Below are 12,783 nucleotides of genomic sequence, written 5' to 3'. Positions count from 1 at the left end.
GCAAGCGCTCATTAATTGGTTCAAACTCACATACTGCCTTACAAGCATCTCTACTCAGCAGTAAGCCTACTTCTTGGTAATGATTTCCATCACTCCTACCAGAAACCAACATAATAATACCATCTTCCAAATTCATTTTATCAACTCCAAGCAACCTCGTTTCTGTAAGAGCACAAATATCCATCTTGTATTCCTTGAACACTGAAATAAGCTCTTCCATTTTATTAGCCTGATTGAGAGTTCGAACATTCCAGTTTCCTATTCTTAAGGTTCTTTTTGGATGTATAAACTTATTTCTACACCATGGGATTCTTAGCACCCCCTACCCACTTAAGGGCTGCACGGAACTGAGGGCCATTGCTTCGTCACCAGAGTTCATCAAGATTTCTTAGGCAGTAAAATATTTTACCCTGGAGCCAATGCCAGTGACTTGCAGGAACCAGACAGTGGAGAGAAGAAATTAACTAAATGAAAGTAAAATGCAGAGGGTTTGCACAGACAAAGTACAAGGGAAAGAAAGAGAGCAAAAAGAATGTAGATAAAAGTGTCCCTTTTAGTTGCCTCTTACGACAAGCAGGGAATACTGGGGAAGTATTCTATCCCCCCTTCCCCAAGGGGGATAGAAAAATGGAAAAAAAAAATCAATAGTGTAAATTGTAAACATTTATTGGTGTTTATTATATATATATATATATATATATATATATATATATATATATATATTCTGGTAGGTGGGGGCGCTCACCATCCACTCACTCGATGTAGTGCTGCTCTCAGGTGTCTGCCCTTTCCTCTCCATCCTTCTTTCCTTCCATTCTCTTCTGTCTTTCTTTCCTTCATTCTTTCCTTGTCCTGCCTACGGGTGACTTTACACTCCCTCATCTGTCTTTCTTTCCTTCATTCTTTCCACTTCCTTCAGCCTGTGGGTGACTCTACACTGAGTGACAAGCCAAATGGTTTCCTGTGCACCAGGAAACCATTTACTACGCTGGGTGGTAACCATATAGCCAAATTTTGGCGCCTGGTGGTTTAGTGGGTAATTATTGCGCTCCAGTCGGATTGAGGTGGTGAAGGTTTCTATCCAAGGGGTTGACTGCTCATGTAATGCCACTGAGGTATGAGTAAGGCTGTTCACTCTCATCTTAAATGTCGGGACCAGCTGCCTGGCCCCTGGCTCCTGCACTCCTCATGGGGAAATGTGAGATTGGATGATGGATGGATGGATATATATATATATTTGAGGCCCCGCGTGCAAGAGGATACCCATGCGCCATTTTTTAAAAGTGGCAGAAATCGCATTTAAAGTTTTTACAACATTGAAGAACAATACCGCAAAAACTATTATACCTAGGATAATGGTGTTTACATCATTTTAAAGCTGATTGTCTCAACTTTAACCAAAAACTTTTTCATAAAGGAACTACTGTTTTTACCCCCCCCCCCCCCCCAAAAAAAAAAAAAAAAAAAATCGACATTGTATAATGCTGCTACTTTTTTCCGCCTGGTCCTCGTTGTTCTGTGTTTTTATGTGGACAGTAGACACTCTACATCTATTACATGCCATAGCAAACAAAACAACACCAATAATACTAGGAGTAATGATGTTTTACATTAATAATCTTATTAATGAATACAGTGGTTGCTGCAATGAAAAATACAACATAGTGGCGAAAAGCACTTGATAAAGGGTGGCAATGTAAACCCAGTGTTATTTCTATGGGTTTTCGCCCTTATGTCTTGGGTCATACGTCACATCCACCATATCCACATGAAAGTACATACTCTGAGGGACTGTGGGATAGCGTTATCTCAATTTTCAACAAGGTGGCGCTCGGGAATACTCTTGCATGCGGGGCCTCATATATATATATATATATATATATATATATGAAGCCTCTGTGGTACAGTGGTAAAGTGTATGTTTTCGTACACTGAAGAACGAGGGTTTGCGCCCCGCGAGGGTAATAAACTTTGGGAGGGTTCTTCTGGCCATATACTGCTTGGCGGACATAAAGGGTTCTGTGGTTGACCCAGTGTCGCATACTATAAAAGTATGCTTGCACCCAGTCAGCTTGAGTGGGCCGATTACACATGGTGCACAGACTACATACATCCAGAGCCACTCCAACACTACAATTACACTTACAAGCACTTCTCACCCTACATACAATCTCTACCAGGCAGCATAAGCCACTTTGTAGAGATACATCGGCTCTATCGTCCCTGCTTCGGTAGGGGTAGGCCGGTCCTGCAGTGGACACCCAAGTGGCTGATGAGATGAGATTATATATATATATATATATATATATATAATGTTGTTTATTATTTATTATACTGATACAGCTTGAGCCTTGGGCTGAAGCAGTATTATCAAATAATTACAGTCATGAGGAAAAGAATTAAGAAAGGAGTAAAGGAATTTCACTGTGGTTATAAAGTTTAAAGGCAGTCAGTTATCAAACCTGAAGGTCAGACTTGTCAGAGGTTCTAGTCGTGACTTCTGGCCCTGCTACCTCCTCTAACGTGGAGTAGGAAACTTGGTTAATTTCTTGCAAATTTTGTAATACATAAAAACCTTGTCAGCACAGTTCAGTCAGGTTACAGGGGAAATATTTATTGTATTTTTACTCTTTCCAGGACTATCAGAATGTTTGACTAATGTCTGACCACAAAAATATGAACTTTTGGGATAGAAAATGGTATGAGAATAATCAGATATTCATACCGGGAAATTAGGAAAAAAGCAAGTAAAAAAAAAAATAAAAAAAAAAAAAAAAAAAAAAAAAAAAAAAATGTGTCTCTGTGTGTGTGTGTGTGTGTATACTGTATACAGTAATCCCTCCACTATCCGATGTAATAGAACCAAAGGCATGTCCGGAATATGGTCCTGTCCGGAAAGTGGGCCCCTGGCTCCTGGACTGGTACTTAAGGACCCCTAACCCAGCTTAACTGTGAAAGCCACCTAAATAACTTCCTACCGGACATGCATAGCACCTATTTAAACCTATTTAAGACCCTATTCACACCAATCATGGACATAAAGCATGAAATAAATGAAAAGGAACCAAAGAATGAGGAATTAGAAGTGACTGTACCTCAGCCAAGGTACTTACAGCATGTCTGTGGCTGCCTTCTCTAAAGGCTTTGGCAGTAGTGAAAATGCTCTTGAAGCACGTACAGTAATCTAGTGTTGTGCTGCACTTACAGTAATTCTTTGCACTGTGAATTATATTTGTTTAACACTGCACATTGTTAATTGCACCACCAGTTTCAACTGCCAGTTTGCACTCCACAGTTAATCCTTTGCACTCTAAATTCTAATTTCTTAACACTGCACAACACTGTAAAGTCCCATGTGGTCTAGTGGCAAGGTATTGCAGTTTATTCACTGTTTATTCACAAAAAATGAGCATGTGTGGCTTCCATTGCGATAAGCATATACTTATGATCGAAGTTAGGCAGTAACTGTTGGTGGTGACGGGGTAACAGAGTTGCCAGATCGCAATGGCAACATTACCAAACTCCTCAATTTTCATTGCCAAATTTAACTTTTCACTACCTAATTCGTAAAGCTAGCATTTATTCTTCACTAATTATATATACAAGTGTAAATACATGTAATCACTCTCCTTATAATTAACAGCATGTTGATTATTTTCATGCTGTGTTGGCTAGCAGATCAATAAGAGAGAGCAAACAATCCAGCATCTCCATCCTGTGTATCCTCATACATGTGAAAAATCCGTTTGGTAATGCATTATTCTGATTCATTACCAAACGAATTTTTCATGACCAAACTGGCCCACATTTGGTAATGAAAAATACTAAATGGCAATCCTGACAGGGGGGGGAGGGGGGGAGGAAGGAAGGGGTGAAGGGTCCATGGTGTAACAGGTGTTCGGTGCCATGCGGCAATTTCAAATTACGGGTGGGAAAAAATTGGATTTTGGGGGGATTTTTCTCCTTTTCTGGCCATTTTTGGGTTCCAAAGGTCCAGGTCTACAATGTCCGGTAAGTGGGGTGTCTAGAAAGTTGGCATCCGAAAAGTGTGGGGATTACTGTACATATATATATGTATATACAATATATATATATATATATATATATATATATATATATATATATATATTATATATAGGTATCAGTATATATATATATATATATATATATATATATATATATATATATATATACAGTAAAATCTCAGATTTCTGCAATTTGGAATTTGATGAATGAAATTTCGATGCATTTTGAAGTGGTCTGCCTACCTTACTTTTCGATGCAAATTCGCGAATTTCGATGCTCTCAGGGCCAGACTCCAACCAAAACAAGCAATGATAATATGTTTGATGCGAACCAAAATGCTAGAAGTGAAGGAAAATTATAAGAAAAAGTATGAACCTAACCTAATATCGTATGTGACATGCTCTCAGGGCCAGACTCCAACCAAAACAAGCAAAGATAATATTTTTTGATGGAAACCAAAATGCCAGAAGTGAAGGAAAATTATAAGAAAAAGTACGAACCTAACCTAATATCATATGTGACATGTGCTCTCAGGGCCAGACTCCAACCAAAACTAACAAAGATAATATTTTTGATGCAAACCAAAATGCTGGAAGTGAAGGAAAATTATAAGAAAAAGTATGAACATGTGGACATGCATTTCACTGCAATTTAGTTGTATGTATTTTCTTTGTATTTTTGTCACAACTTATCTGTTTCAAAATGGCAAGCAAGAGTGGTTCTTTGGGTAGCAGTGGTAATGTACCAGAGGAGCCTGGCACCTCTAAATCTTCAAAGGCAAAGGAGAAATGGCAATACAGGAAAGGGCAGAAATACACCAAGTATACTCTTGCTGACAGTATGGCAATACAATGCAGAACTACAGTTACTTAACCACAATTATAGATCATAAAGTTTACAGGGGGTATGGACAAAAAATCATGAGTTTAGATAGTTAGGTTGGGAGACCCCAGACCCAAACTAATTTTTCCCATAAGAAGTTCAGTTTAAATTTCAATTTTTTCAATTTCGATGCGATTTTTTTGGTACATATCTCACCATCCAGTCACTCAATGTAGTGCTGCTCTCAGGCGTCTGACCTGTCCTCTCCTCCATTCTTCTTTCTTTCCTTCATTCTTTCCTTGTCCTTCTGCCTATGGGTGACTTTACACTCCCTCTTCTGTCTTTCATTCCTTCATTCTTTCTTTTTCCTTCTGCCTATGGGTGACTCTACACTGAATGACAAGCCAAATGGTTTCCTGTACACCAGGAAACTATTTACTACGCTGGGTGGTAACCATATAACCAAATTTTGGCACCTGGTGGTCTAGTGGGTAATTATTGTGCTCCAATCGGATTGAGCCGTTGAAGGTTTATATCCAAGGGGTGGTTGGGGTTTATTGCTCACGTAATGCCACTCAGGGATGAGTGAGGTTGGTCACTCTCATCTTAAATCTCGGGACCAACTGCCTAGCCCCGGGCTCCTACGCTCCTCATGGGGCAACGTAGGATTGGATGATGGATGGATGGATGGATGTATATATATATATATATATATATATATATATATATATATGTGCATATATATATATACACAGTACATATGAGGAGTCTCGTGGACAAGGGGTGAATGCGCCACCCCCATCAAAAATGAGTTATGCATGTTTTCCGATAGATGGAAGCACTGAAAATCTCGTGGTGAAGAGCGTTTTCTGATTCCGACCCATGTGGGTTCAGAATTCTAGGTTCAATCTCCCTTGTTTTGTACACATGGAGGGGAGGAGGAGGGCGGGGAGGGTCTGTGATTTCAGAGCGGTAGGGGCGAATGTCGGCACGCGCCCAACCAATGGGCGAGCGGCTCCCTCTGTCAGAGTTAAAGGGCTACCTCTCAGCCTATCAGACGTGCGCTAGTCATCCCGCCAAGCACGTGAGTGAAGCCTGGCTTTGTTTACACTCCGATGACGTCCTCAACTACTAACCATTAGGGCCTCCCCCCCCCCTCTTCATCTTGGTGTGCGGTTGGAGTTGTAAATAGTTGGTGAGTATTATAACTTCATTGTGTCAGTCATTAACAATATAATGGTTATCATAAACACAATAAAACAACCTGTTGCCGATAAGGAGATGAAAATATTTAATAATTATAGGAAAAATATTAATTATAGGAATTTTTGGCTGAAAATTTCACAGTATCTTAGTTTCATTTACATCTAATACAGGAATGAATTTCAAGTTGATTGAACAATAATTACTATATGCTGAAAAAACACCATCGCATGTTTTACTGTGTGTGTGTGTGTGTTTTTTTTTCATTTTTCCTGCAGTATAAATTTGCCTCTTGCAGAGGATTCTAATGATATATAATAACATGCTATTCTATAATATTCTACGTCTGCCACCTATTCCTGAACTTTAAACACTCATAACTAAAAAAAAAAAAAAAAAAAAAGGCACATTTGCCCCTTGTCCACGAGACGCCTCATATATACTGTATATATATATATATATATATATATATATATATATATATATATTTTATGTGAGGAAGAAGGAACCAAAGGCCATGAGCCCGCAATTGTTGTTCCTTCCAAGAGAAAAACAAAATACAATAGAGAGCCAAATTCAAGATCTGATCATTTCGAGATGCCTGGACACACTGCGTTTGAAAGACTGGAGATCATAGGAAGCAGGAAATACAGACTGAGGGAGACAGTTCCAGAGTTGACCTTTTGCGTAAATGAAGGACCGAGACTAACGATTAACTCTTGCATTAGAGAGTTGGACGGAAAAGGGATGAGAGTTTGCTGCTAGACGGGTGCTACGTGCAGTAACCATTGAAGTAGCGATAGAAAAGAGATAAAGATGCAACAATGCGACGAAGAGACAGAGGTTGAAGGGAGTCAGTAAGAGGAGGAGAGTTAATGAGACGAGAAGTCTTTGACTCCACTCTATTGAGAAGAGCTGTATGTGGGGAGCCTACCCACACATGAGAGTTGTACTCCACACAGGGGCAGATAAAACCCCTGTATAGAGTCAGCAATTGTGCAGGGGTAAAGAAGGAACGGAGTTGGCTTAGCACATCTAATCTCTTGGAAGCAGATTTTACAAGAGATGTGATATGATCTGTCCAAGATAAGTCCCAAGTAAATGAAACCCCAAGCATGTTCAAGGATGATGCAGGATTAAGCTGAATATTATTAAACATTAGTGGGTATACCTGTAGAAGATTTTGTTGGGTTGATAGGTGTAAAAACTGAGTCTTTGATGCATTAAAAACAACCAGATTATTTTTACCCCAGTCAGAGATACGAGCCAAGTCAGATATTACTGTAGGTGTGCCATAGCCTCATCCCTTGTTTGTTGAAGTAATTGTTGAAATGGACGTTGCGGGAACTGAATGGAAAGGTGAAGGGTGGAGTCATCAGCATAAGAGTGGATAGGGTTAGATGTACAGCTTAGAAGGTCATTGATGAATAAAAGGAAGAGAGTTGGTGATAGGACAGAGCCCTGAGGAACACAACTGTTGATAGATCTAGGAGAAGAACGATGGCCATCTACAACAGTGGCTATAGAACGACCAGAAAGGAAGCTAGAGATGAAGGCACAGATAGAAGGATAGAAACCTTAAGAGGGCAGTTTGGAAATTAAAGATTTATGCCGGACTCAGTCGAAAGCCTTAGAGATGTCAAGTGCAATGGCAAAGCTTTTGCCAAAGTCCCTAAAGGAGGGTGACCAGGAATCTGAAAGGTAGGTGAGAAGATCGCCAGTGGAGCATCCCTGACGGAACCCATACTGACGATCAGAGAGAAGGTTGTGACAGGAAAGATGCTTTAAAATTTTTCTATTAAGAATTGACTCAAAAACTTTTGAGATACAGGATGTTAAAGCAATTGGATGATAGAGGGTTGGGAGTGGTCACCCTTCTTTGGGACTGACTGAATGAGGGCAAACTTCCAGCAAGAAGGAAAGGTACAAGTTGATAGACAAAGTCGAAAGAGCTTGCCTAGGCAAGGTGTAAGCACAGAAGCACAGTTCTTGAGAATAACGGGAGGGACTCCGTCAGGCCAATATGCCTTGTTAATATTGAGGCCAGCAATGGCAGAAAGTACATCAGCTGAAGACGTTTTAATGTCAGCCATGAGGAAGTCCGAGGGGGGAAGTGATGGAGGAACAGCACTGGAATCATCTAAAGTGGGATTGGAGGAGAGTGTCTGAGCGAAGAGATCTGCTTTATCAGTAGAAGAAATAGCTACAGAGCCATCAGAGTAGAAAAGAGGAGGGAAGGATGGTGAGGTAAAGTCGTTAGAAAGGTTTTTGGCAAGGTGCCAGATGGAGTGGGAAGAATTCGAGTTAGAGAGTTAAGAGCATTTAATACGGATGAAATTATTTTTAGCAGAGCGAAGAACAGACAGCACGATTCCGGGCAGAATCGTATAAAAGTTGTGATTGAGAGGTGGGTTGGCTCCGGTACCTTTTATAGGCCCTCTCCTTGTTGTGGACAGCATTAGAACAAGCGTGATTAAACCAAGGCTTTCTTGCATTAGTCAGAGGATATGAAAAAGGAATGTATGCTTCCATGCCTGAGAGAATAACCTCCGTAATGCGCAAGGCACACTCAGATGGCTCCCGACCTTGGAAGCAACAATCATTTCAGGGAAAATCAAAGAAGCACTGCCTGAGGGCCTCCCAGTCCGTAGTTCCAAAGTGCCACAGACGACGTTTCTTTGGAGGGTCCACAGGCCGTACCGGAGCGATAGGACAGGTTAAGATGATAAGGTTGTGATTGGAGGAGCCCAACTGAGAGAAAAGATTAACAGAGTAAGCAGAAGGATTAGTAGTAAGGAAGAGGTTAAGTATGTTGGAGCTCTCTCCAAGGCATTCAGGGATACAGGTAGGGTGCTGTACAAGCTGCTCTAGGTCATTAAGGATAGAGAAGGTGTAGGCTAGTTCACCAGGTGGATCAGTGAAAGGAGAGGAGAGCCAAAGGTGGTGGTGAACATTGAAATCTAGAATGGAGATTTCAGAGGAAGGAGAAATGGATACAATGTGTTCCATCATAGAAGTAAGATAGTCAAAGAATTTTTGATAGTCAGTAGAATTAGGAGATAAGTAAACAGCACAGATATATTTAGTCAGAGAATGACAGGAAAGCTGAAGCCAGAGTGTAGATTATTCAGAGGAATCGAGTTCAGGAACACGAGAACAAGATAGGTCGTTGCATACATATATGCTACATCCACCTTTGGCTTTGAAATGAGTATAGAGATAGTAGGAGGATACAGAAAAGGGTTTGCTGTCAGTTGCCTCAGACAGCTGAGTCTTAGAAAAAGAAGGTGAGGTTTAGAGAAGGAGAGGTGGTGCTCAACAGAGCGAAAGTTGGAGGAAAGGCCGCGAATGTTGCAGAAATGAAGAAGAAGAGTGTCAGACAGTGCTTCTAGGCAGCTCGAGTCGTCAATGTTAGAGGGGCGGAAGGTGGGGGCATTTATGGTCCCCCCCCCCCCTGGGGACTCTGAGACCATGTGTAGTGCTGCCATGAGTTTTTAATTTTGGAAAAGGATGTGTGGTGTGTACTGTGCATGTAGTTTGGTGTTGATAGAGAAACTTGTATTGGAGAGCATGCTGGCCTACTCTCTATATAGATAGATATAGCTATATATATATTAATATAATAGTTGGGTGGTTTTATCAGAATTTTATGTAAGACAGTTCTTTCTGTTCTGGCTTTTGTAGGGCACCATGAACATGTCAAGATGTTGCTGAAAAAAAGACTAACATGGGCTGCATGTGTTTCCACATAACAGATAGGCCTGGATTAGGATCCAGGATCCCTGGTCTCATTGTCTCTCTTATTGCCTCAGTTTGAAGGGATTGTTGTTGAGATAGTATTAAGACAATGGCTAGTAGAACTTGCATAGTATTGTATTGTAGAAAGAACATCCTGTTAACATGACCCAGTATTTGTGTTACTAGTTGCATGAGTGGGTTCCTAGCTTTATACTTCATAAAGTTAGTGTATATATATGCTTGCATGCAACTGCATTTTTGCCTTGGTGTTTGTTGTGAATTTCATTCACTAGGAAATACAGTATGATGTGCAGTTTTTTTTTTTTTTTTTTTTTTTTTTTTTTTTTTTTTTAAGTGAAACATTTGACACATTTATATATTTTTTCCATTGTTGCAGTAACATTTCACAGTGCAGTATACTCAGCCTGTGGAGTCCATACCACAGTTTAGTATGTGCAAAACAAGACTTCATGTCTAGTTTGTAGTCTTGTACTCCATGATTTAATAAGACACAATATATAGCATAGTTTAATTTATATATATATATATATATATATATATATATATTATATATATGTATACAGTAGAACCTCTTTGGTCCAGACCCCTTTAATCTGGATTTCTGTTAATTCAGACAAAATTTAAAAATAATAAGCTCCAAAAATATCTTGAAAGTAATTCTAAAGTCATTTTCAGTATCGGCGCGGAAAGCGATCGTCATTCGTTTAGTCTAGGATCACTCTAGGTCGCAACATGGGCGCCTGTTTAAACACACGCTAGCATTCATTACATCAACTAGTTCACCAACCATTTATATTTTTACGCTGTATTTCAAAAGTTAATCCTCCTTACCATGCCCCTTAATGCAAGTGTAGCTTCTGCAATGAATAAAGGTGTTAAAAGGAGGAGTTTGCTTACACAAAAATGGATCAGAATATTCTACAGTGTTTAGTGATTACTGTAGGTTATTTTTTGTACTTAAATGTGCTTTACTTGTACATCAAACATTAGCTTCTTGCCCACATGGGCGTTATCAATATGCCAAAGATGACAATGTATTTTTTGCCTACATAAGTTTTATTTTTATTCCAAATATTACAGTTAATTAATTAATTTATTTTTTTGCCTACACGGGCCTTAGTCACTTACAACAATTTAAAATGTAGGCTAGTTTCTTGTCATGGCCTTACCTGTAAATTTTGCAATACAAAACTATCGTACATGATTAGTTTTGTTATTTTAGTATCCTTTCATCTTTTGCAGTTACGTAGGGTTGACATATGCCACATATGTTAATAATTAACAAACATACCATATGTAGATAGTTTTTGGTATGAACTGGAGATTACCCTGGTGGTCCAGACAATCTGCTAATTCGGGCAACCCTTCCCCCCATATAGTCCGAATGAGAGAGGTTCTACTGTATATATATATACACATATATATATATATATATATATATATATATATAAATAGATATATTTATTTATATACTGTATATATATATATATATATATATATATATATATATATATATAAATATATATATTTATTTATATACTGTATATATATATATATATATATATACTGTACTGTATATATATAAAATCAAATTTGGGCATTAAAGCAATAATGTGATAACAGATAGTTATCAAAGTTAATTTTTATCGGACTATCATCGGATGCAAACATCCATGATCGAAACCTGACCAGTTAACTTCCAACAACACATTTTTTTAGTCGGTTAATGTCAGGTAATTTTTTGTCCAATAAAATTTTTCTTGTTTTATGTTTTCTTTTAGGTTCTTCAGTGTAATTGTTGTTCTTTGTTGTTAATTCAATTTTTTGTAATAGGAAAGTGTAAACTATAGTTGGTCATATAATTTATATAATTTGTTGTTCATTCAATTTGTTTTCATGTACATGTATATACCAGTATGTATTATATAAATATATACTGTAGGTCAGATACAGCATATTGTATTGTATATTTGTTTCGTATGTCCAACGTAATCATGCAGCGAGTAATTTTTATTATTTCTGCATAGTGATGAATATTGTATGGTTTGCAAAATAATACAAACAAATATTAAAAACAGATTAATCTTTCCCTTAAATAATACAAATATTTAAAACGGACTAATCTTCACCTTACATTTTATGTTAGTAATAGCTCAGCCGGCCACCAAACACAACATTATTGACTCTCTCCCGGACCTTGGTTATAACTCCCCAAGTCTCCCTCCCCCCTGTAGAAAATGCTTACATATTCGTGAAGTTAGCATAAATTTCCATTTTCTATGGGAATTATAGCTTTTTTCCTTGTTTTTAAAAATTTTTATTTAAAAAGTTATCGTTATCGGATTATCATTAACTTCGAATAACTAGGTATTAAAATTTTCAGATTTTTTATGTTGGAGTTAGAAATTGGGGTTATTGGATTATCATTATTGAAGTTAACTTTTTTTCGGTTATCGGTGCCCAGCACTGTAAATTATATATATATGTGTGTGTGTATGTGTGTGTGTGTGTGTGTATGTACTGTATGTATGTGCATGTAGGTATCTGTGTATATAGTTTACTGTACTGTATGTTGTGTATGTAAGTTTGTGTATACATATACAGTATATATATATATATATATATATATATATATATTATAAGATGTATGTAATATGAGTTACCGAATGTATGTCTATTTTTGTTTGCTGTTTGTATTATCAAGTTGGTGATACTTTATGTAACACATTGCTGTACTTCAGATGCCCTTCAACAAGGAGCCTCTCAGTTTGAGCAACAGGCTGGCAAACTAAAGAGGAAAATGTGGTGGAAGAATCTTAAGGTGAGTGAATCCTTGAGTACAACAGTCTTTACCCCCTCACCAACATATATAGATATATATATTTTTTTACCACTGATTTACTGATATTTGGTTGGAGAAAGGTGATAGTGATAGATTTTAAACTAATATCCTTTATCCTCTTCAGTACTGAG

The 12,783-nt window shown here is 38.1% G+C and overlaps 1 protein-coding gene across 7 annotated transcripts in view; it reads left to right on the top strand.

The window, feature by feature from the left end:
• Positions 1-12,783, top strand: part of nSyb (neuronal Synaptobrevin) — a 157,242-nt gene that overhangs the window by 61,680 nt on the left and 82,779 nt on the right. For all 7 annotated transcript variants that reach the window (XR_013898594.1, XR_013898595.1, XM_080277937.1 and 4 more), the window contains exon 4: positions 12,552-12,631. Coding sequence is in view for 5 of the 7 variants with exons in the window: in XM_080277937.1 (XP_080134063.1) it covers positions 12,552-12,631 (80 nt within the window). In the remaining 2 variants the exon portion in view is untranslated. The remainder of the gene's footprint in view (positions 1-12,551; positions 12,632-12,783) is intronic.

The sequence above is a fragment of the Coenobita brevimanus genome, chromosome 71 (genome assembly GCF_032717465.1).
Source record: "Coenobita brevimanus isolate Jiangsu-jjx chromosome 71, ASM3271746v2, whole genome shotgun sequence".
Lineage (NCBI taxonomy): Eukaryota > Metazoa > Arthropoda > Malacostraca > Decapoda > Coenobitidae > Coenobita > Coenobita brevimanus.
This window is presented reverse-complemented; position numbering and strand designations above follow the sequence as displayed.